General features: G+C 47.6%; 1 protein-coding gene across 1 annotated transcript in view; it reads left to right on the plus strand.

The window, feature by feature from the left end:
- Positions 1-26,317, plus strand: part of LOC139269259 (seizure 6-like protein) — a 287,174-nt gene that overhangs the window by 93,818 nt on the left and 167,039 nt on the right. The window contains exons 10-12 of the mRNA XM_070888347.1: positions 16,369-16,535; positions 19,675-19,869; positions 22,344-22,482. Coding sequence (XP_070744448.1) covers positions 16,369-16,535; positions 19,675-19,869; positions 22,344-22,482 — 501 coding nt within the window. The remainder of the gene's footprint in view (positions 1-16,368; positions 16,536-19,674; positions 19,870-22,343; positions 22,483-26,317) is intronic.

Genomic DNA, 26,317 nt, shown 5'->3' on the forward strand with positions numbered 1-26,317 from the left:
GCTAGCTTTCAAAGGTCTGTCATAGGCGCGATGGGCTGTATGATTCTCTGACTGACAGCATTCCATCATCAATGTGACCCGGCCGATCTAATTTTTCAGGGTCAAATCCAGGAAGGGTTGCTGCCCAATGACTATACTGACCACATGCGGCAACTGGCTCACGGCACAGTAAACACAGAACTGATGCCAGACTCCGCTAAAGATAGTAAGAGGCAACTGGTGCTTGAGAGCTTCCAGTGAATTCTCCTCGTAGCTCTTTCCCTGCCCGTCTGCGCAGTGTTGTCAGACTGCATTTATAGGGTAGGTGCACAGGAATTATCCACTGGGGCTTCAAACTACAAATGGCTTTGTAATGTACCGCCAGCAAGTACAAGGAATTGTTTGCACTTTGTCAATTGAAGCAGATGCTCTTATCATATAAAGCAGATGAGATCTTCATTTTGCTACACTGTGGATTCTCATTCATATCTTATTTACATCTTACTCGCTTGCCAATACAAGTTCCAGCAGCACCACACCATGCGGTCTCTTACACTGCGATCTAATATTCATACTTTTCTGTTACTGAAGAGTTTGGGTTGAAACCAGCCTTACCAATATGAGACCCCTCCACCAACCAATTCCCCCACCCCCCCCCCCCCCCCCAGACACACACTCACAAAGGTTAAAGGCAGTATCTGGAATATACCTTTGTTCAACATAATACAGAGAAAGAAAGACTTGGATTTATATAGCGCCTTTCACGACCACCAGACATCTCAAAGCACTTTACAGCCAATGAAGTGTAGTCACTGAAGAAATGTGGGAAACGCGGCAGCCAATTTGCACACAGCAAGCTTCCACAAACAGCAATGTGATAATGACCAGATAATCTGTTTTTTGGTTATGTTGATTGAGGGATAAATATTGGCCAGGACACTGGGGATAACTAATCTGCTCTTCTTCGAAAGAGTGCCATGAGATCTTTTATGTCCACCTGAGAGGTTCAATATTTCATCTGAAAGATGGCACCTCTGACAGTGCAACACTCCCTCAGCACTGCACTGGAGTGTCAGCCTAGATTTATGTGCTTAAATCCCTGGAGTGTGATTTGAACCCACAACCTTCTGACGCAGAGGCGAGAGTGCTACCCACTGAGCCACAGCTGACACCGAGTAGTGAGAACAGCCAACTAAAACACAACAAGCCACTGATTAGACCGTTCTCTGAACCTAATATCGCTTATTATCCCAGTATGGCTGTTATTGCCGCCAACAGGAAGTGTGGGACACAATTATTCAATGTTCTAGTAGCTGCAGCAGGAAAAAACAATGGCCTCTGGTCTTGATCCCAAGTCTTAATCAAAGACTTACACTTTGATTTTCTCTGGGTGGATAGGATTGTCAGTCTGAGGCTGTCGAGAGAATGGAGACAAAACTGGCCAGAGAGCAGAAGGTCCTCCATTGCTGAGGGACATCCTCTGTCGGCTAATCTCGGGATGATGTGCAGAGCATCTGCCCTCTGGTCAACATCTCTACGCAGTTGAAATGGGAACTCAATGCGGGTTATACTTTCCTCTTGGTGCGGAAACAAAAAAAACATTAGTTGCCTTTTTGATGTTGTTATACATGGGCTTGCTAACAAAATGGCAGATGCGTGTAATATTTAAATATTCATCCAACGTGACCTAGTTGGCAGGATTTGGCAAAAATGAATCATGATACATCTTTCACAATTCTTGAGGATCTAATGAGCCACTCAACTAGTTTATAGAAAGTAATGAATACTTTGTAAATCCGCTCTGTGGATTTGCAAGATGGCTGAGTGCCAAGTTAGGAAAGCCCATTTCATGGACTAGGTTCTTTTTGTCCTAGCAGTCTATGCAATGAAAAAAGAAAGAAAGACTTGGATTTATATAGCGCCTTTCACAACCACCGGGCATCCCAAAGTGCTGTACAGCCAATTAAGTACTGGGGTTGGGTACTGAGGTTGAATGATCAGCCATGATCTTATTGAATGGCGGTGCAGGCTCGAAGGTCCGAATGGCCTGCTCTTGCACCTATTTTCTATGTTTCTATGTTTTGAAGTGTAGTCACTGTTGTAATGTAGGAAAAACAGCAGCCAATTTGCGCACAGCAAGCTCACACAAACAGCAACGTGATCATGACCAGATAATCTGTTTTAGTGATGTTGATCGAGGGATAAATATTGGCAGGACACCAGGGATAACTCCCCTGCTCTTCTTCAAAATAATGCCATGGGATCTTGTACGTCCACGTGAGAGAGCAGATGGGACCTCGGTTTAACATGTCATCCAAAAGAGGGCAACTCCAACAGTGCAGCGCTCCCTCAGCAGTGCACTGGGAGTGTCAGCCTAGATTTTTGTGCTGAAGTCTCTGGAGTGGGACTTAAACCCTCAACCTTCTGACTCAAGCAAGGGTGCAACCCATTGAGCCACTAGCTGATAATTCTCATGAGTGGCCTTTAATTTGCATCAAGTTAGTGTCAGCTGTGGCTCAGTGGGTAACACACCTGCCTTTGGATCAGAATGGTTGTGGGTTCAAGTTCCACTCCAGAGACTTGTAGTAGATAAATCTAAGCTGGCATTCCCAGTGCAGTACTTGAGGAGTGCAGCATTGTCAGAGGTACTGCCTTTTGGGATGAGACATTAAACCAAGGCCTTGTCTGCTCTCTCAGGTGGACGTAAAAGATCCCATGGCACTATTTTGAAGAAGAGCAGGGAAGTTATCCCCGGTGTCCTGGCCAATATTTATCCCTCAATCAACATCACTAAAACAGATTACCTGGTCATTATCACATTGCTGTTTGTGGGAGCTTGCTGTGCGCAACTTGGCTGTTGCGTTTCCCACATTACAACAGTGACTGCACTCTAAAAATATTACATTGGCTGTAAAGCACTTTGAAACATCTGGTGGTCGGGAAAGGTGCGATATAAATGCAAGTCTTTCTTTAACTAGCCGCTAACAAGCAAAAAGCTGTTTTATTCTATAGGCACTAATTTCAGTGAAACAAATGTTTTTGTGCTTTAGGGCAATCCCCAGAGCAAATCAAACTTTGGATGAATAATCCGATAGCATTCTCTACTGGTAGTGCACCCCCGGTTTATACACATATATTTTACACCAAGATTAGGGAACAGAAGAAAATATTGTGCTTATTTGGGGGGAAGCACGTATCTGAGCATTTGTCCTGCCATTCCACAACGCACTATATTGGCAGCTTCAGTGTACTGCTTGACTGTACCGGACTGGATGTACCTGAGTGGCTTACTGAGTTGAAATAGTAAAGCAGTCGACAGATACATAAAGAAGAAAAGAAAGATCAGGATAGCGATAGGGCCACGAAGGAGTACAAATGATAAACGCACGGGTAATGACAGCGAAATGGCAGAAATATTAAATAACTAGCAGAGACCCGCAAAACATTTGCGATCAAATTAGTATCTTCATTGCAACAGTACTTGTTTAGACTGTTATCATCATCTTCGTCGATAGAATCAACACCGATGTCCGCCATCCCTCCCCTCTCCCTCTCTCCCTCTCCCTCTCTCTCTCTCTATCTCTCATTCTCCCTTTCTCCTTTCCCCTCTCTCTCCCTCCCCTGCAATCCTCCCTCTCCCTCCCCTGCAACCTTCCCTCTCCCTTCCCCTACCACCCTCTCTCTCCCTCTCTCCCTTTCCCCGCCCTCTCCCTCCCCCTCCCTTTCTCCCTCCCCTCCCTCTCTCCCTCCCCTTCCCTCTCTCCCTCCCCCTCCCTCTCTCCCTCCCCTCCCTCTCTCCCTCCCCCTCCCTCTCCCACCCTCCATCTTCCACCCTCCATCTCCCTCCCTCTCTCCCCCTCCCACCTTCTCCCTCCCTCCCCCTGCCACCCTCTCTCTTCCTCCCTCCCTTCCTTTCTCACTCTCACTCTCTCTCCCTCTCGCCATCTCCCTCCCCCCTCACTCCCCCTCTAATCAAACTTAGAGTACAAAACCCCTAGTCCGAATGAATTGGAGCCGCACATATTAAAAGAAGTTAGGGAAGAAATAGCAGAGGCACCATATATTCATTAGAAAAGAGCATAGTGCCAGAGAACTGGCAGACAGCGAATGTGATTCCTATATATAAAACAGGAGATAGAACAAGCCTCGGGAATTATAGACCAATTAGCTTAATGTTGGTGTAGGAAAGATAATGGAATCCTTAATCAAAGATGTAATAGAAAAAAATCTAGAAACTGAAAATATAATAGAGCAGTCAGCACCAAAGGGGCAGGTCATGCTTGACCAACTTTATTGAATTGTTCGAAGAAGTAACAGAAAGGATAGATAAGGGTAATGTAGTAGACATAATAGGGAGAATTTGAACCTAATTAAAATGTGTGGGTTTAGTTATGTCTTTAATACTCTTATGAATGACTCCACGAGGTCTGGTATTGTACTTCAGCTGTTGTGACCTTAGTCCCATTTATTGTAACTCCAGAGTGAGGCACAAGCATATTGGGCAGCCTTTTATACTGGGCCCTGCACACCTATGCAGGTGACCCTCAGGTCTCCCACCACAGTGCCCTCTGGTGGCACACCTTAAGGACCCAAGTTTCGGGACGCGCCTAAAACGGTGCAGCCCAGACCTGGACGCCCGTTTTTCGCGCCAGAAAGTGCGCCTAAAAAGAACTTCCAGATTCTCTGGCTCCCTGCAGGTCTTCTGCAGCTGGGCGCAGAGCAACACGAGCTGTTGGGGGCAGAGCTAGGTCCCTGCGCTGAAAACAGTGCCAGGACCTCTGCACATGCGCGCTACAGTGGGCGCGCATGTGCAGTAGCTCCAGGCACCCAAAACTGTGTGGGAGGGGCCTGAAGCAAGCAGCCCCTAGCCCTGGCCGAATGGCCTCACTGGGGCTGCGTGCATAAGGCTGCCTCCCACGCCCAGCTCCTGCTTCCTCCCGACCCGACCTGACTCCCGCTTCCCCTGCCCCCACCCCCGCCCCCGGCAACCCGACCTTCGCGACTCTCTCTCCCCCACCCCCGGACTTCCGCGACTCTCTCTCACCGTTGCCCCCCCCCGGACCTCCACGACTCTCTCTCTCTCCCCCCGCCCGCCCCCCCCCACCTCGGACCTCCACGACCCCCCCCCCCGAGACCCGACGCCACCTACCTGTAAATCTAACCCGAGGTCTTGGGCCCGGCTGTTCAGCCTCCTTCTCTCCCTCCCCCTCCCCCTCCCCCCTCTCTCTCTCCCTCACTCCCTCCTCTCTCCTTCCCTCCATCCTCTCTCCTTCTCCCCCTCTCCCCCCCCCACTCTCCCCCCCTTCTCCCCCCACCTCCCTTCTCCCCCCTTCTCCCTCTCCCACCCCCCTTCTCCCCCTCCCCTCGCTGTCAGAAACACAGACACTGACAGACAGAGAGTGAGAGACACACACACAGACAGACAGATAGAGACACTGACAGAGACACACTGTGGGGGGCCGTCCCAGCACGCTGTTGAAGGACTCCCGGTGCTGCAGTTGGTAAGTAGAAAATGTTTTATTTATTGATTTTTTTTTTAATTAATTTTTTTTGATGATTTATTTGTTGATTTATTGATGTATTTATCATTTATTATTGATGATGGCTCTTTATTTGTAAAACTGAAGTGTTTAATGTTTGTAAACTTCCCTTTAAACCGCCCCCCCCCCCCATTCCCTACGCCTGATTTGTAACCTACGCCTGATTTTCTAAAGTGTAGACAAGGTTTTTTCGAACGTACAAAAATCTTCACTTACTCCATTCTAAGTTAGTATGGAGTAAGTTTTCACTGCCGAAACTTTGAAAACAGGCGTAAGTGGCCGGACACGCCCCCTTTTGAAAAAAAAATTCTGTTCCAAAGTGAAACTGTTCTAACTGACTAGAACTGGAGCCAACTAAATGTCGAGAATTTGAATTTCTAAGATACTCCGTTCTACACCAGTTGCTCCAAAAAATCAGGAGCAACTGAGGCCGAAACTTGGGCCCTAAGTGACTATACATGGTCTACATACATGACATCACTTCCCCCCCAAGTCTTTAAGCAAATTGACTCGTACATTGACGGTGACCTGGGCTTTGCTCTTCCTGGTTGGCCATTGGAGGGTCGCTTCTGGCTTGGGTGGGTTGGTAGTGAGATTTGTTGCCAGTGGAGGTCCCCGTGGTTTCTGGTTGTGAGTCCATGACTACTCCATTCTCCCCCCCCCCCACACAGAGATCATGCTAATAGCCCGTTACAGGCAAGTTGCATTCAAGTTCATCACATGGGTTTTACATTTACATCTTGGTACATTTGTTGAGTGGATTACAGTTGCGTTTCTTTTTGTTTGGTACATTTACATGATCAGTACAGGTATATCGATACAGGTACACAAGGACAGTCTAGTTCCAGCACGGCTGGATGAGATCCGGGTTGTCTGGTGGCAGAGCAGCGCCCCATGCTAGTGGGTCTATGGGCGAGGCGAGCTCATGTTGCTCGAGTTGCCGGCGCTCAGGGCTCTTGCCGTTACTCCTAGTGTCGGGCCGGCCCAAAGACAGCTGATGTGTCTGTGACCTCCCTGTCCTTTTCGTTTGCACAGTGTCGCTGCTGCTCCCTGGGAAGCGGTCTGAGCGAGTGAGCGTTTCGTCTAAGCGACGGTGGGGCTGCCTCGTCTTGTCTAGCAGTTCGCAGGGGAATGCTGACTCGCTTTCCTTGAGGGCACTGTTGTGAGCACTCTCTAGTTTGCGATCCTGGCTGGTCCAGGTTCCGTTCGGAGGAGCCGTTGCGGGTGACCCTTCGCTCTTGAGCATTGCCGTGGTGGCAGGTGGGTTTGTGGGCTGCGCCTTTTCCACCCGGGTGATTGGACGACGGTAGCCAACTGCGCAGTTTACTGTTTCTGGCACGTGGCAGTTCATGCCATCGGGTGCCGGCAATGTTAAACTGATCTGAGGCAGGATATCGCTACCGGTGCCTCTGCTCTCCGGGGATCGTTTACTCTGCGGCTTGTCTACTTCTGTCAGCTCTAGCCATCTCCTCGTAATCCGCGCTGGATTCACAGCCGCCTGCTGACTCCTCTCCCACGTGGTGAGTCACAGCTCTTTCGCACATTCGCTGGAGGTGGCCCTTTGTGCTGCAGCCTTTGCACACATAGTCTCTGAACCGACACTGATAAACCCTGTGATTACCTCCGCAACGCCAGCATGGTGCTACTCAACTTACGTTTGCACCCCTCGACGGACTCTGAGTTAAAGGACTCGGAGGGCCTGTACTCTCTGCCCTGGGCAGATTCACGTTCAACAGTTCTGCCTGTGAAAGGCGCCATTCTATTTATAGTACTTGCCGGGTTTGAGTCCAGAGAGTGAGTCATCATCTGCTTGGAGCTGCAGCCTGGCTGATGCTGATGGCCTTCTGCAGAGTGACGGTGGTTTCAGCAGACAGTAGCTTGTGAAGAAGGACCACATGACCGATGCCAATTACGAAGACTTCCCACAAAACATCGGCGAGGGATGCGCCGAATTCACACGGTCCTGCCAGCCTCCTGAGGTCGGCAGCGTACTTCGCGATTTCCTGGCCCTCGGGGCAGTGATGCCTGGCCATGAGGATGCTCTCCTTCGGTTTGAGTTGGTCCCGAATTAGCACGTTCAGCTCCTCGTATGACGTGTTCGTTGTTTTCTTTGGCGCAAGCAAGTCCCTGACGAGGTCAACAGGATAGCTCTGCGTTTATCTGTCAGCGTGGCCAGATCATGGCCTACCAGGTTGATTGCTACGAAATATTGGTCGAGCCGCTCCGTAAAGGGCTTCCCAATCTTTACCTTCTAATGCACCAACCTTAGACATTTTTGCGTAAAAGTTCGTAATCTCGTCGCCAGTTGTTACGTCTTTAATCTTCTTATGAATGACTCCACGAGGTCTAGTATTGTACTTGAGCTGTTGTGACCTTAGTCCCATTTATTGTAACTCCAGGGTGAGGCACAGCTTGGTGGGCAGCCTTTTATACTGGGCCCTGCACACCTATGCAGGTGACCCTCAGGTCTCCCACTGCAGTGCCCTCTGGTGGCACACCTTATGTGACTGTACAGTTAGTGTACATGGTCTACATACATGACAGGTTTGGTGCATGGGTTGTGGTTAAATTGTTAAAAATGGGATTCTCGACCTCACCCCACCTCCAACCCACCCACTTCCGGTTTAACGGACGAGCAATGGGGGCGGGCGAGCATGGGGGGGGGGGGGGGGGCGGGTGGAAGGGGGCAGGAGCGGGAGCGGTCGGGGTGGGAGGTAGCCAACCCACTCCCAGGTGGCATAACGTCATTTAAATATTATAATGAGGCTGGAAGCGTCTTTAACCTCCATTTTGGTTTTTATTGCCTGTGGACGGGTCTCACACAATTCATGAAACCCGGGCAGTTAAAGCAAGACAGGGACTGCTGGATCCAGGAGGTAAGTTGCTTTATACCTTCCTCCTGGATCCAGGTTCCCTGGCTAGCCCATTTCCCCGCAATCAGAGACCCCCTCACGAGGCTTCCGATCACCTCCCCAGACCTCCGCTCCCCTACCCCCAACCAGTTCTCCCCCCACCCCCGCCCCAAATGATGATGCTTAAGCTCGCCCCGATTCCGCTCTCCTTCTCTCCCCCCACCACCCCCCTCCCCACCACCCCGATCACTGGCCGATTTACAACCCCCTCCATCCTTTTAATGGCACGCCCTGACCCCAATCACTGGCTAACCCCCCCCGCCTAGCACCCCCCTCCCTCATCCTGATCATCTGCCTGGTCTCCAGTCCTCTCTCCTCTCCCACCACCCCATCCCCAAATCATGTGCCCGACCCCCAAACCCCAGTCCTCTCGTTCATAAGAACATAAGAACATAAGAACATAAGAATTAGGAACAGGAGTAGGGCATCTAGCCCCTCGAGCCTGCTCCGCCATTCAACAAGATCATGTCTGATCTGGCCGTGGACTCAGCTCCACTTACCCGCCCGCTCCCCATAACCCTTAATTCCCTTATTGGTTAAAAATCTATCTATCTGTGACTTGAATACATTCAATGAGCCAGCCTCAACTGATTCTTTGGGCAGAGAATTCCACAGATTCACAACCCTCTGGGAGAAGAAATTCCTTCTCAACTCGGTTTTAAATTGGCTCCTCTGTATTTTGAGGCTGTGCCCCCTAGTTCTAGTCTCCCCGACCAGTGGAAACAACCTCTCTGCCTCTATCTTGTCTATCCCTTTCATTATTTTAAATGTTTCGATAAGATCACCCCTCATCCTTCTGAACTCCAACAAGTAAAGACCCAGTCCACTACCCCCCCCAACCCCCCAACCCGCACTGATTGTCTGTCCGGCCCCCGACCCTCTTTACACTTTCACCCTGATCCATTTGACAGTCTGGCCCTCGCTCAAACCCTCCCTGCCTCCTCTGTCCAGTCAAAGATCTACCTGCCCGCAGCTAGCCTCTCAATCTGGCTGGCTGCGGGCGGGAAACCGAGGCCTTACATGCAAATCAGGCCCTGCCGCTAAAGTCGGCAGGGCCTGCGGGAAATTCCATATATCCAATAGATTTGCAAAAAGTTTTCAATAAGGCACTGCACTGGAGTGTCAGCCTGGATTTTCTACTCATGACTGAGGTCAGAACATGTGGAGTCAGAGGACAAGTAGCAGAATGGATAGCAAGCTGGCTACAAACCAGAAAACAAATAGGGGTTAAAGGTCATTACTCAGACTAGCAAATGGTGGGTCGTAGTCTTCCACAAGGATCGGTGCTGGGACCACTGTTGTTCACCATTTACAGAAACTATTTGGACTCAGGAATCGGAAGTACAATTTCAAAATTTGTGGATGACACTAAATTGGGGGGGGTGTAGTTAATACAAAGGAGGACTGCGACAAAATGCAGGAAGACAGTAATAAAGCTGCAGAATGGGCATGTAATTGGAAAGTGAACGTCAATATAGATAAGTGAGAGGTGGTGCATTTTGGTAGGAAGATTAAGGAGGCCACATACTCCTTGGAAAATAAGTGTCTAAATGGGGTAGAGGGATCTGGGGGTACAGGTACACAGATCAGTAAAAGTAGCAACGCAGGTTAATAAGGCCTAAAAAAACAAAGCCTTGGGAGGGTTTCTTTTAGAAATATAGAAACATAGAACTTTACAGCGCAGAAGGAGACCATTTCGGCCCATCGTGTTCGCGCCGGCTGATAAAGAGCCGCACGGCCCTCGGTCAGCAGTTCTGAAGGTTACGTATAAACCTATCAACAATGAACAATGGCGGAAAGGTAAAGAGCACCCAGCCCAACCAGTCCGCCCCACACAACTGCGACACCCCTTATACTGAAACATTCTACACTCCACCCCAACCGGAGCCATGTGATCTCCTGGGAGAGGCAAAAACCAGATCAAAACCCAGGCCAACTTAGGGAGAAAAAATCTGGACCCATCCAGACAATTGAAACTAGTCTAGGAGATCACCCTGGCCGTATTCTATTCGCTACAGTATTTACCATTATATCCGCGCTGTCCTACAAAAGGTCATCCAGTCTAATCCACTTTAAGTTACAGCACTTTAAGTGCCCATCCAACCATCTCTTAAATGTGGTGACGGTTTCTGCATCCACCACTCTTCCAGGCAGCGAGTTCCAGATCCCCACAACCCTCTGCGTAAAGAAGCCCCCCCTCAAATCCCCTCTAAACCTTCTACCAACCATCTTAAAACTATGCCCCCTCGTAATAGACCTCTCCACCAATGGAAATATGCCCTTACTATCCATTATGTCCAGGCCCCTCAATATTTTGTACACCTCAATGAAGTCTCTTCTCAACCTCCTCTGTTCCAATGAGAACAAACCCAGCCTATCCAATCTGTCCTCATAACTAAGATTCTCCATTCCAGGCAGCATCCTAGTAAATCTCCTCTGCACCCTCTCTAGTGCAATCATGTCCTTCCTATAATATGGCGACCAGAACTGCACGCAGTACTCCAGCTGTGGCGTAACCAAAGTATTATACAATTTAAGCATAACTTCCCTGCTCTTATATTCTATGCCTCGGCCAATAAAGGCAATCATTCTGTATGCCTTCTTAACCACCTTATCCACCTGGCCTGCTACTTTCAGGGATCTATGGACAAGCTTGTTCAACCTGACTGCCTGCCTCTCTTCCGCGCGTACATCCGCGCCAGGGTGTCCTTGGAGATGGAGCACGCGGTGTCCACCGGTACGCTCGCGGCCTTCCGTGAGAGGTGGGCACCGGAGGGACTGGAGTGCATCATCACGCCCGGCAACCAAATTTTAATTTGATTTTATGTTTTAAAGTTTAATTTGTTTTAATTGCCGGTGGTTTTAGTGCCCCCTCCTCTTTTATAGGGGGCACTTGTAGAAAAAATATATATATAATTTTAGTGCCCAAAAAAAAACTTTAAAAAAAACAAAAAAAAAATACAAAAACCCAAAAAAAGGGCCTTGTAAATGTTTGGTGCATCCCCCAGATCGGGGGGCCACGATTTAATGTTTTTGTTTCCCCCAAAAGAGTTCTGTGGACAAGCTCGTTCAACCTGACTGCCTGCCTCTCTTCCGCGCGTACATCCGCGCCAGGGTGTCCTTGGAGATGGAGTACGCGGTGTCCACCGGTATGCTCGCGGCCTTCCGCGAGAGGTGAGCACCGGAGGGACTGGAGTGCATCATCACCCCCGGCAATCAAATTTTAATTTGATTTTATGTTTTAAGGTTTATTTTGTTTTAATTGCCGGTGTTTTTTAGTGTCCCCCTCCCCTCTTATAGGGGGCACTTGGAGGAAAAACATGATTTTAATGCCCCAAAAAAACCAAAAAAAACACAAAAAATAACACAAAAAAAAGGGGACTGGAAAATGTTTGGTGTGTCCCCCAGATCGGGGGGGCCACGATTTAATGTTTTATGTTTCCTATCAAAAGAGTTCTGTGGACAAGCACTCCAAGGTCCCTTTGTTCATCTACACTATTAAGTGGCCTACCGCTTAATGTGTATACCCTTTCCTTATTAGCCCTCCCAAAGTGCATCACCTCACACTTCTCTGAATTAAATTCCATTTGCCACTGCTCTGCCCACCTGACCAGTAGATTGATATCCTCCTGCAGCCCATGACTTTTCTCTTCATTATCAACCACACAGCCAATTTTAGTGTCATCTACAAACTTCTTAATCATACTCCCTATATTCAAATCTAAATCGTTGATATATACCACAAAAAGCAAGGGATCCAGCACTGAGCCCTGCAGAACCCCACTGGGAACATCCTTCCAGTCACAAAAACATCCATCAATCATTACCCTTTGCTTCCTACTGCCAAGCCAATTTTGGATCCAACTTGCCACTTTGCCCTGTATCCCATGGGCTTTAACCTTCATGACCAGTCTACCATGTGGGAGCTTATCAAAAGCCTTGCTAAAGTCCATATATACATCGTATGCACTACCCTCATCGACCCTCCTGGTTACTTCCTCAAAAAATTCAATCGGGTTAGTCAAACACGATCTTCCCTTAACAAATCCGTGCTGACTATCCCTAATTAATCTTTGCCTTTCCAAATGTAGATTTATCCTGTCTTTCAGGATTTTTTTCCAATAATGTTCCCACCACTGACGTTAGGCTGACAGGCCTGTAATTACTCGGCCTATCCCTTTCTCCTTTCTTAAACAAGGGTACTACATTAGCAATCCTCCAATCCTCCAGCACCATGCCCAGATCCAAAGAGGACTGGAAAATGATGGTCAAGGCTTCTGCTATTTACTCTTTCACTTCACTCATCCGGGCTTGGGGACTTATCTGCTTTTGAAGCTGCTAAACCCCTTAATACTTCCTCTCTCACTATATTTATTTTATCCAGAATATCACACTCCTCCTCAATAGCAGTATCTGCATTGCCCCTTTCCTTTGTGAAAACAGATGCAAAGTATTTGTTAAGAACCCTACCAACATCTTCCGCCTCCACACAAAGATTACCCTCATGGTCTCTAATAGGCCCTACCCTTTCTTTAGTTACCCTCTTGCTCTTAATATATTTATCGAACATCTTAGTGTTTTCCTTAATTTTACAGGCCAAGAATTTCTCGTGCTCTCTCTTAGCATTCCTAATATTCTTTTTAATTTTGCCTCTTAACTTTTTATATTCCTCTAAAGATTCTATAGTATTTAGCCATTGATATATGACATAAACGTCTCTTTCTTTCTTAATCCTCCCCTATAAGTCCCTTGACATCCAGGGGGCTATAGAATTATTTTTCCAAGCCTTTTTCTTTAAGGGCACATGTTTGGCCTGAGTCTTCCAGATCTCCTTGAATGCTTCCCACTGTTCCGACATTGATTTACCCACAAGTAACTGTTTCCAGTCCACTATGGCCAAATCACTCCTTAACTTAGCAAAATTAGCTTTTCCCCAATTCAGAACTTTTATTCCAGGCCTATCCTTGTCCTTATCCATAACCAACTTGAATCTGACTGAATTATGGTCACTGGCGCCCAAGTGCTCTCCCCTTCAACCTGCCCAGCTTCATGGGGACTAAATGGGGACTTTTCAGAATGGCAGGCAGTGACTAGTGGGGTACCGTAAGGTTCTGTGCTGGGGCCCCAGCTGTTTACACTGTACATTAATGATTTAGACGAGGGGATTAAATGTAGTATCTCCAAATTTGCGGATGACACTAAGTTGGGTGGCAGTGTGAGCTGCGAGGAGGATGCTATGAGGCTGCAGAGCGACTTGGATAGGTTAGGTGAGTGGGCAAATGCATGGCAGATGAAGTATAATGTGGATAAATGTGAGGTTATCCACTTTGGTGGTAAAAAGAGAGAGACAGACTATTATCTGAATGGTGACAGATTAGGAAAAGGGGAGGTGCAAAGAGACCTGGGTGTCATGGCACATCAATCATTGAAGGTTGGCATGCAGGTACAGCAGGCGGTTAAGAAAGCAAATGGCATGTTGGCCTTCATAGCGAGGGGATTTGAGTACAGGGGCAGGGAGGTGTTGCTACAATTGTACAGGGCCTTGGTGAGGCCACACCTGGAGTATTGTGTACAGTTTTGGTCTCCTAACCTGAGGAAGGACATTCTTGCTATTGAGGGAGTGCAGCGAAGGTTCACCAGACTGATTCCCGGGATGGCGGGACTGACCTATCAAGAAAGACTGGATCAACTGGGCTTGTATTCACTGGAGTTCAGAAGAATGAGAAGGGACCTCATAGAAACGTTTAAAATTCTGACGGAGTTAGACAGGTTAGATGCAGGAAGAATGTTCCCAATGTTGGGGAAGTCCAGAACCAGGGGACACGGTCTAAGGATAAGTTGGAAGCCATTTAGGACCGAGATGAGGAGGAATTTCTTCACCCAGAGAGTGGTGAACCTGTGGAATTCTCTACCACAGAAAGTTGTTGAGGCCAATTCACTAAATATATTCAAAAAGGAGTTAGATGAAGTCCTTACTACTAGGGGAATCAAGGGGTATGGTGAGAAAGCAGGAATGGGGTACTGAAGTTGCATGTTCAGCCATGAACTCATTGAATGGCGGTGCAGGCTAGAAGGGCCGAATGGCCTACTCCTGCACCTATTTTCTATGTTTCTATGTTTCTATGTTTCTATTCCTCAAAACTAAATCCAAGACCGCCCCCTCTCATGTTAGGCTTGCTACATACTGACTAAAAACGTTCTCTTGAATGCATTTCAAGAAGTCTGCACTCTCCATACCCTTCACACTAAATTTGTCCCAATCAATATTTGGATAGTTAAAATTTCTAGGGAGATTAGAATTGAAAAGCAGAACCATTATTTTAAACTTGTTCGACCACACTTATGGTTCTGGTCTCCATATTATTAAATGGATATAGAGGCACTGGAGAAGGTGCAAAAAAGATGATACCAGAGGCTGGATTTTTCGGCTCTTTTCCGCTCTCGTTTTTTGCCCCTGAGCGACGGCAATGGCGGCGGTGAGGTGTTCTGGGCGGGCGGTCAGCCTCCAGCTCCCCACGGCGATCCTCGGATCCAGTTTTGTGGCGGCGCGGAGCAGCACCGCCCGGAAGAGCTGCGCCCGGTGTGCAATGACCCTTGTTGTGACACCGGCGCAGATTTGGACTCCTGCCTGACCCGTCCGCCCCAAAACGCACCCCACAGTGACCGCCTGGGAAATCGGGGCGGTCCAACGATGCTGGCAGCGACGAGGTAAGTAATGGACTCCTAAGGTCAGTGTGATTGTTTTTTCTCTTTGAATTTTTTTTGCGATTTGTGTTGTGGTGGCGTGGGCTATGATTTGGGAATGTTTTTGTGGTATTTTTCTTAGGTTTCTCCCTTAGTGTTGCGCCCCCTGACTCAGGGCCCAGCTGCCCAAACTTACCTACTGAGGCACAAACTGTTCCCGGGCGTTAACTTTCCCGCCCCGCCGCCATTATCATCCCAAAACATCAAAGCTGAAAATCCCGCCCCAGATCTGAGCAGTTATACCTAATAGGAAAATTTGGGGTCCTTTTCTCTAGATAAGAGAACACTAAGGGATGACCTGATAGGGGTCTTTAAGATTCTGAAAGGATTTGATAGGGTAGATGTAGATGTTTCCACTTGCGAGCGAGACCAGAACTATCGGCCATAAATATAAGATAACCACTAATAAATCCAATAGGTAATTCAGGACAAACATCTTTATCCAGAGACTGCTTAGAATGTGGAACGCGCTACCACAGGGAGTGGTTGAGGCGAATAGCATAGATTCATTCAAGGGGAAGCTGGATAAGCATATTTACGAAAGGATATACTTGCTTTCAAGGCAGTTCAGAGAAGGTTCACTAGGTTGATTCCGGAGATGAGGGGGTTGACTTATGAGGAAAGATTGAGTAGGTTGGGTCTCCACTCATTGGAATTCAGAAGAATGAGAGGTGATCTTATCGAAACATATAAGATTCTGAGGGGGCTTAACAAGGTGGATGCTGAGAGGATGTTTCCACTGATAGGAGAGACTAGAACTAGAGGGCGTAATCTTAGAATAAGGGGCCACCCATTTAAAACTGAGATGAGGAGAAATTTCTTCTCTCAGAGGAAATCTGTGGAATTCACTGCCTCAGAGAGCTGGGATATTGAATACATTTAAGACAGAAGTAGACAGTTTCTTAAATGATAAGGGAATAAGGGGTTATGGGGAGCTGGCGGGGAAGTGGAGCTGAGTCCATGATCGGATCAGCCATGATCATATTAAATGGCGGAGCAGGCTTGATGGGCTTTATGGCCTACTCCTGCTATTTCGTACGTTCTTAAGAGGGAGAAAGGAGTAGAAGGGTATGTTGATGGTGTGGGAGCATAAAACACTGGCATGGACCTGTTGGGCCGAATGGCCTGTTTCTGTGCTGTAAATACTTGGTAATACTTTGTAACCTTTATTCTATTCTCTCCTTATTGCTTAGACTGATCATCCGCAGTGGAGGGGGTGACTCCCCATCAGCTATATATGATTCTTCGAAGAATGAGTACTTCCCTCTGGAAGGTTTGATCAGCAATGGGCACTTTGTCCGGATTGAATTCACCTCTGATGAAACAAAGACAGCGGGCGGGTTCCACATTCGATATGAAGGTACGGATAACCTTTTCATTTCAAATCCTGCAGTCATGGGATAGGGAAGGAATCCAGGGCAGAATGGTTTTTTTTTTCCCCATTCGTTGCAACTAGGGACAGGGGGGCAGGATTGGATGTTTCACAATCTGTCACACAATTGACCCAGGATTCAAAGCCTGCCCAGGGATGACAGTCTGAGAGTAGTTATATATTGGGGAACATTCAGTTGGATAGTGCCCCTTGCAAGGGGCGCAATAGGAGGAGCTAAAATGTTCGCACCGCTCAGCAAATTGAGCGTGCCGGTACCGATGGCGCTGAGGAGTATCCCCCAGGAGTGTAGTGCCGGTGTGCAACCCCCCTCCCACCCCCGGTATCAACACAGATACATTTATTTTGCGCTGCACCCTAGCGCCCCCTAATGACCCCGCCAGAGAAAGCTGGTATGCAGAGGTCCCGGGACGCTAAGGGAAGAAATGATTGCATGAGGTAAGTGTGATTGATATTTTTTTTTTTGCGATTTAACATTTTTTAGGGAGTGTAATGTAAAGGGAATGTTTCTTGTATTTCTTGTTCTGATTCTTTTTTCTTTCAGGGAGCCCTCTCTCGGGGTGCTACGAAGCGGGCTCTTTAGCACGGGATACTCGGTTGCTCATCTGGCCTAGCGCCCCAAAAGAAGTGCGGGACACCTCCCTTAGCGCTCCACTCTCAGGGCACAACCCTGAATTTTGTGACTTCCGTCGCTAACCATTTTTCGGTACTAAATTTAGCGACCGCCCGAAATTAATGCCTTAAAAAAACCTTCAACCGAATTTCCAGCCCACATTTACAGTATAGAAACAGGCCATTCAGCCCAACTGGTCCATGCGTTGTTTATGCTTCACACGAGTCTCCTCCCACCCTTCTTCGTCCAACACCATCAACATATCCTTCTATTCCTTTCTCCCTCGTGTACTTATCTAATTTCCCCTTAAATATTATTCTCCTCAACTACTCCCTGTGGTAGCGAGTTCCATATTCTAACCACTCTCTGGGCAAAGAAGTTTCTCCTGAATTCCCTAGTGGATTTATTAGTGACTACGTTATATTTATGACTTCTAGTTCTGGTCTGCCTCACAATTGGAAACATCTTCTCTACACCTATCCTTTCCAATCCTTTCATAAGCTTAAAGACCTCTAGCAGGTCACCCCTCAATCTTGTCTTCTCGATAGAATAAAGGCCCGGCCTGTTCACCGTTTCCTGATAGTTAATAATAGCCCCTCGGTTCTGGCATTGTTCCAGTCAATCTTTTCTCCACCTTCTCCAGTACTCTTAACGAGAACATGGTGAAACTGCCTCTTCAAACAATAACATTAATTCATTTGAGGCCAGGCTTCAAGTGGACAGCACAAGCAGCTGGTGAGATCCTGAGGCCAGCCAAGGGGAATGGAAGCGACTATTAGAATTGATTTACAGTGGGTTCAAGACTGGCCCATTAATCTTCTGTTACAATGGAAATCTAAACAGTTTTTAAATAAAAAACTGAAATAAATCGAGGAAACAAAGCACTGGGGTTCATTTCTAGAGGAATTGAATTGAAAAGCAGGGAAGTTATGTCAAACTTGTATGGAACCTTGGTTAGGCCACATGTAGAGGACTGTGCACCGTGCTGGTCTGTATATTACAAAAAGATATAGAGGCACTGGAGAAGATGCCAAAAGAATTTACAAGGGAGAGACCAGAACTGGGAGGTTAAAACAATCAGGAAAGACCGACAGGCCGTGGCTCTTTTCTCCAGAAAAGAGATGACTGAAGAGTGAACTAATAGAGGTCTTTAAAATTAGGAAGGGGGTTTGATAGGGTAGACATAGAGAAGGTGTTTCTATTTGCAGGCGAGACTAAAAAATCCAATGAAGAAATCAGGAGAAACTTCTTTACCCAGAGAGTGGTGAGAATGTGGAACTCGCTGCCACAGGGAGTGGTGGAGGCAAATACTTTAGATGCATTTAAGGGGAAGCTGGATAAGTACACGAGGGAGAAAGGAATAGACGAACGTGCAGATGAAGAAGGGAGGGAGGAGGCTTGTGTGGAGCATAAACACCGGCATGGACCCGATGGGTCGAATGGCCTGTTTCTGTGCCGTACATTCGATGTAATTCTATGTAACTGTTATTCAAACTGAATGATCTTAAAGGGAACTTTTGCCAGTTTCAAGTCAAAGCTGCTGGATAGTTAAAGATTGGCAGGATTTTTCTTGCCTGGCAGAAGCTGGGGCCTTCGTTTGGCCGGTCCCTGGGTACAATTAAGAAAGAAAGATTTGCATTTATAAAGCACCTTTCACGACCACCGGACGTCTTAAAGCGCTTTACAGCCAATGATGTACTTTTGGAGTGTAGTCACTGTTGTAATGTGGGAAACATGGCAGCCAATTTGCGCACAGCAAGCTCCCACAAACAGCAGTGTGATAATGACCAGATATTTTAAGCCTTGGTTGAGGGATAAATATGGGCCAGAGGGGAACTCCTCTGCTCTTCTCCATAATACTGCCATGAGATCTTTTACATCCACCTGAGAGAGCAGACATTGGTTTAGCATCTCATCCAAAAGACTGCACCTCTGACAGTGCAGCACTCCCTCAGCACTGCACTGGAGTGTCAGCCTGGATTTTCTACTTAAGTTCCTGGAGTGGGACCTGAACCCACAACCTTCTGCCTCAGAGGTGAGAGTGCTACCCATTGAGCCACAGCTGACAGACACCGTTTACATTCATGATGAAGTAATGAATGGGTCTACCAGCCTGTGAACCGGTTCCTCTCATCAGGGACCCACTGTATCTTTCTAGCATTCTCTCAACTGTTCCAGCTAAAGTTTATCCCTCAACCAACATCAATTAAAGACAGATTATCTGGCCATTATCTTATTGCTGTTTGTGGGAGCTTGCTGTGTGCAAATTAGCTGCCGCGTTTCCTACATTACAACAGTGACTTCAGTTCAAAAGTACTTCATTGACTGTAAATCATTTTGGGACATCCTGAGGTCGTGAAAGGCGCTATATAAATGCAAGTTCTTTCTTTCACCTCTCTCGGATTTTATTTCAGGTTCTCAGTATTTGTAGCTTTCTTTACATATTAGATATATATTCTTTCAACATCAAGTAAGACATCTCTTGTTTCTCCTCAGCCTTTGAACGTGGGCACTGCTTCGAGCCCTATATGCAGAATGGGAACTTCACAGCAACCAACCCTACCTACAGTGTAGGGGCGGTGGTGGAGTTCACGTGTGACCCAGGCTACACGATGGAACATGGATCGTCTGTTATTGAGTGCATTGATATCAGGGAGCCATACTGGAATGAAACTGAACCACTTTGCAGAGGTAACTAAAACCTTTGGGCAGAGTGAGGTGATGAAGAATGTTACATGGTTTAAAGAAATATTTAATGTGCACATTCGCAAAACAGTGGGGTGGGTGGAGCGCGGTCTGGAATTGTATCACCATAATCCCCAGTAATGGATCTTTTATAGGCCCCTCAGGTAATTTTAGCAAAATGTTATTTTCTTCTTTATCTCTTCATATAGTTCAATGGTGTCTTTTAGTTAAATAGTAGTTTATAATACCCTATTGGTATAGCAGGTCTGGCAGCATCTCTGGAGCAAGAAATAGAGTTAACAGTCTGGATTTAACCAACCTCGGTGGGTCCGGGGTGGGCGACATCCTTGGCGGGTCCCGACCCCGCACTTGTGATCATCTGGGCCTCCGACATGATTTTACCTTGATGGGGCTCGTTAAGCCCCGCCTTGCGAGGTACCTGGCCAATTAAAAGGAAGTGGGTCCGATGGCATCACATGATGATGCGTCAGCAGCCGGTTTCCTTAAAGGGACCATGTCCACATTCATTCTGACAGTTGTCCTGTCAGTGTTCTGCAGCATTGAGGTGCTGCAAACACAGACAATGACTGCACAGAGGTGCACAGCTACACCCAGGCTCTCCCATGACTCCCTCCAGAAATGCTGCCAGACCTGCTATACAAATAGGGTATTATAAACTACTATTTAACTAAAAGACGCCATTGAACTATATGAAGAGATAAAGAAGAAAGTAACAATTTGCTAAGATTACCTGAGGGGCCTATAAAAGAACCATTACTGGGTGATACAATTCCAGACCATGCTTATGGAGGGAGTCACAGCATGCAGGAAGGTTCTCTTCCCTTCCAATGGGCGGAAGAGATCTCTCCAGGACACCCACGCAGTCTGGTTGCACATTGCACAGGAGGCAGTCCCTCGGAATCGAGGAAGACTTGCTTCCACTCCTGAAGTGAGTTATTTGGTGGCTGAACAGTCCAATACAAGAGCCACAGACTCTGTCAGGCACAAGCAGGGATATGGTCAGGAGGATTTCTCTGCAGTGGCTCAAACCTTCCACTGATCTCAGTGGATCACGAAATGTTACTGCTGTGCTATTCATCACATCCACATCACTCTGCTTTCCCTACTCTACTCCTGCACATTCATACTCACACCAACATCCCTTGCACCTCCACCCAGCCCTCTCTACCTACAATGTCATTTCCCCATCTCACTAGCCACCCCTCACACTCATCCTCACCTTTGTCCAATTATGGCAACTAACAACACACATAGGTAAGCACTTAGGTGTTATCGACAATGTTCATGTCAAGTTTCTGTTAATGTGTTGTCAAACATTGTAATCTTTATTTTCAACACTTTGCATTTGAACGTGGCTTAGTGAATGGTGAGACATAATGGTTCAGCCCCCCAATGGTAGTGAGTGTGAAAAGTTGGGCATTGTAGGGATGCCTTATGGTGTTGGTGTGGGGCGGTGCCAACCTGGAGCATCATGTGGCAGCGAGGGTAGGCAGTGTTAATCTGGCCATAGTGAGGCCATCCCTGGCCTCCCAGGTAGCAATGTGCTCGGGTGCTGATGCCGTGTGTCCTGTGTAGCATCAGGTGATTGCAGAGAAGGCTGGTGCTGTTGTTGGTGCTCCTGATGTGCCTGGTGATATTGGTGTTGGGGCTGATCGTGGTGAGATTCTGAGGACCAAGGTGAGATTTTTTTCAAGGGCACCGATGCTGCTGATGGCAGGTGAGGGTGAGATGACAGAAGCGATCTGTCAATGGTGAGAGAGGTTGCTTCGGGAGGAGACACTGGATAGCGACTGCATTGCAAACACCTCAAACCTCCATAAAGCTGAAAAGTGTATTCCAAGATTGGAAATTGAATAGCTATGAAATGGTAGCTTTTATACCACTTTGGCAGCTGTCAACTATTCACAGTAATGGAGGTTCACTGAGAACCCGACACACTTACCTGACATAATCCCCGAACGCCGGTAACCTTGTAAAAAAACTTGGAAAAATCGTCCAAGTAAAATACTGCTAAAATACACTTAAGCAGCTTCTTAAGTATCTCAATTGCCTGACCTGCAGCTTAGTGCCCAGTCCACAAACAGAGCCGGTACTTGAGAAATTTACAAGGGGATGGGCCCAGAGGGGGCTTCCGCCCTGTTGTCAATCACTGCCATTTAACAGCGGACTCACCTCCTCGCACTCACAGCGCTGGTAAGATTCCGGCCAACATTTCCGTTCAATGACCTTTCATCAGATAAGGAGAAACTGTTTCCATTGGCAGAAGGGTCAGTAGCTAGGGGAAACAGATTTAAGAATTTCTGAAGTGTCTTCACTGTTGTAATGTAGGGGACACCTGCGGATTGGGAAAACCTGCCCACTGAGCAGGGATTAAACACCCAAGCCCTGTCAACAATTATAGAGCGGACATGTGCCTTCAGTTCCATGTCATGGTCTCACTCTCCTCTGCCTTATTTTAGCACTGTGTGGTGGGGAGTTGTCCGCCCAGGCAGGAGTTATCCTCTCACCAAACTGGCCCGAACCCTACGACGAAGGAGAGGACTGCATCTGGAGAATTCATGTCGGGGAGGACAAGCGAGTATTCCTCGATGTTCAACTGTGAGTATCTGACAGCAATGTGTTCATTCATATCATTGAGAAAGCAATCATTGGCATCATTGGCTGTGAAGCGCTTTGAGATGTCCTGAGTCATGAAAGGCACTATATAAATACAAGTCTTTCTTTTCTTTCTTTGTGTGAGGAGCCAAGCCCCAAGCCCCATAGTGCAGGACATCACCAAGCATTCAAAAGGATGAGGAAGGACATTCTTGCTATTGTGGGAGTGCAGCGAATGTTCACCAGACTGATTCCCAGGATGGCAGGAATGACATATGAAGAAAGACTGGATCGACTAGGCTTATATTCACTGGAATTTAGAAGAATGAGCGGGGATCTCAGAGAAACATAAAATTCTGACGGGATTGGACAGGTTAGATGCAGGAAGAATGTTCCCGATGTTGGGGAAGTCCAGAACCAGGGGTCACAGTCTAAGGTTAAGGGGTAAGCCATTTAGGACCGAGAACTCCCTTATCCAGAACCATCCCTCGTCCAGAACCATTCCCGGCCACCAGGTGGTGCATGCGCAGAAATTCGACATGAACAAATTGAAGTCCTTCCTCGCTGCCGACTCCCGCAATCGCTGGCCTGATCCCGCGATCCACCGCTACACCCCCCCCCACCCCCTCGCCCCATGATCTCTCTGCCGCACTCCCAGCCCCAAGCCAGCCAGCCCCGATATCCCCTTGCTCTGTACCTGTACCATCCAATTTAACGTGACCGCCCCTCGTCCGGAAAAATCCCTTATCCAGAACAGGCCGGGTCCCGAGGGTTCCGGATAAGAGAGGTTCAACCTGTTTGGAGAAATGTGTAGGAGTATGGGGAAAGAGCAGGAGGAGTGGGATTAATTGGATAACTCTTTCAAAGAGCTGGCACAGGCATGATGGGCCGAATGACCTCCTTCTGTGCTGTATGATTCTTTGACTGACAGCATGCCAACATCAATGTGACCCGGCCGATCGAATGTTTCAGGGTCAAATCCAGGAAGGGTTGCTGCCCAACGACTATACTGACCACGTGCAGCAACTGGCTCATGCTGCCACAGCATTGTTAACGACAGACACAAGCTGCTCGTACTTGAGAGGTTGCAGTGACTTCCCCTTGTAGCTGTCTCCTGCCCGTCTGCACTCTGTTGCATTGTGAGTGGCTTAGCCAGTCAGGTGACGTTCACAAGACTCAATAAAACCCCAGCCAGTTGGGTCTAGCTAATCCACGATGAAGTTGTGAGCCTAGTGGATGAACTGGTAATGTGTAGTGTGATTGTTAAACCTTTGTTAATAAGCCAACTGGTTCTTAATAGCAATGTGTTGTTATGAAGAACCTATGAAGCAAATAATTTTCCACCGGGGCGCAGATTCCATGATTACTCCGAGATTCCATTCCATGGGGGTGAATGCATCGCAGGATGTGAGTGAAAGAAACATATTCATGTGAAGACTGTGGAGGAGATCAAGAGCACCACATTGATGGAAATCAATGACAGCACTCTAACGCAGTATTAGGTGGTGGTCATTAAGTGACAGATACGCATAGTAATAGTGCAATTCTTAGAGGGTGCGGCTAGCTTCTTTTACCTTGCCTGATCTGGTACAGTCTTTCAACTTCTTTCTGCACTGCCTGGCCATGTATGGTCTGGTTAAGTTGGCACTGATTGCCCTGGTCACCTTCTTCTATTCCTTCTCTGCAGCTCTCCTTGCTGCAGTACAGAGGGACCTGGGGGTCCTTGGGCATGTAACACAAAAAGTTAGTATGCAGGTACAGCAAGTAATCAGGAAGGCAAATGAAATATTGGCCTTTACTGCAAGGGAGATAGAGTATAAAAGCAGAGAAGTCCTGCTCCAACTGTACAGGGTATTGGTGAGGCCACACTTGGAGTACTGCATACAGTTTTGGTCTTCTTATTTAAGGAAGGATATACTTGCATTGGAGGCTGTTCAGAGAAGGTTCACTAGGTTGATTCCGGAGATGAGGGGGTTGACTTATGAAGATAGGTTGAGTAGGTTGGGCCTATACACATTGGAGTTCAGAAGAATGAAAGGTGATCTTATTGAAACATAAAAGATAATGAGGGGGCCCGACAAGGTGGATGCAGAGAGGATATTTCCACTCATAGGGGAAACTAAAACCAGGGGACATAGTCTTAGAATAAGGGGCTGCCCATTTAAAACTGAGATGAGGAGGAATTTCTTCTCTCAGAGGGTTGTAAATCTATGGAATTCTCTGCCCCAGAGAGCTGTGAATATATTTAAGGCGGAGATAGACAGATGTTTGAGCAATAAGGGAGTGAAGGATTATGGGGAGCGGGGCAGGGAAGTGGAGTTGAGTCCATGATCAGATCAGCCATGATCTTATTGAATGGCGGAGCAGGCTCGAGGGGCCAAATGGCCTACACTTTCTCCTATTTCTTATGTTCTTATGTTCTTAACCCTGCAGTGCTCCTTTGCACTTGCGTGTAACTTTACCTTGACAAAGCCAGTCCCGGGCTGCGTGGGACCGGCAGAGAGGTGCACGACCGTTCACTTTACAGGGAGCGTGACTTTGTGCGAGTTAGGATACGAGTTGGGGTGAGTCCCAGTTTTGAGAAGTGTACAATGTGAGAGGCTGTCCAGGAGAGTATTGGAACGGTCCCGTGAAGCGACATGGGAGATTGTCCTACCTTAAAGGTGCTATATCAATGCAAGCTGTTGGTTGCAGAGAAAAGGTGTCTACAAATGGAACCATTTACCATCAGGCCCCACTATGATCTGGAGCGAGGAGAATTGACGTGAGACCTAATGAATAGTGCTAGATCGATCTGCCCTGGCTTCCTGCTGAACTAAGTGTTCAGTGAAAGGCAACGCAGGCCAGTTATCAGAGGCACAGCAAATTTTCAGTTGACATCTAACAGTAAAACACCTCACTTAACAAATTGCAACATACACGCCTGAGGGGAAATAGAATTTTGCCACAATTCAGTCTCACCTTCCAGGTGCTGTTAATGTTAATAACTAAAAGTGATACACTGCAGATACTGGAAATAGAAACAGAAACAGGTCAATCAGTGCGCAGTGAATAGGACAACTGACGTTTTGGGTACACACCCTGTTATCATCATCATCATAGGCAGTCCCTCGAAGCGAGGATGACTTGCTTCCATGCCTAAAAGGGATGAGTTCACCGATGTTTCAATGAAGGACGTAATATTCCAGATCCCAAGCTACATCATGAAGGGTGGAAGATGCCTGTGCTTGGATTTTTTTTAACGTGTGGTGGCCGTTGCACACCAGCCTCTGAGTCAGAAGGTTGTGGGTTCAAGTCCCACTCCAGGGACTTGAGCACAAAAATCTAGGCTGACACTCCCCATGCAGTGCTGAGGGAATGCTGCACTGTCAGAGATGCCATCTTTCAGATGAGACATTAAACTGAGGGAGTGCTCATCATCATCATCAAAGGCAGTTCCTCGAAATGAGAACGACTTGCTTCCATGCCGAAAAAAGGGATGAGTTCACAGGTGTTTCAATGAAGGACCGAATATTCCAGGTCCTGAACTACATCCTGAAGGGTGGAAGATGCCTGTGTGTGGATTTTTTTTTTTTAACGTGGGGTGGCCGTTGCACACCAGCCACCACACGGGCTTGACAGAGTTAGGTCTTGGTCCAGTGGCAAGGATTACCCAAGACTAACTGGAGACCAGCTCTGCTGCACAGACCGAGCGCGTACACATATCGCAGTGCGGGCTGGGCCCGTGCTGCCCCTGGGCCCTCGCCTCTTCTGGGCCCCAGTCACTTCCCTCTATGGACTTTTGCCACTCCTTCGCCCCTCCTGCTGTGCCTGCCCTGGCTTCGTAGCCGTAAGCTGG

The sequence above is a fragment of the Pristiophorus japonicus genome, chromosome 8, assembly GCF_044704955.1.
Source record: "Pristiophorus japonicus isolate sPriJap1 chromosome 8, sPriJap1.hap1, whole genome shotgun sequence".
NCBI classification, from domain to species: domain Eukaryota; kingdom Metazoa; phylum Chordata; class Chondrichthyes; family Pristiophoridae; genus Pristiophorus; species Pristiophorus japonicus.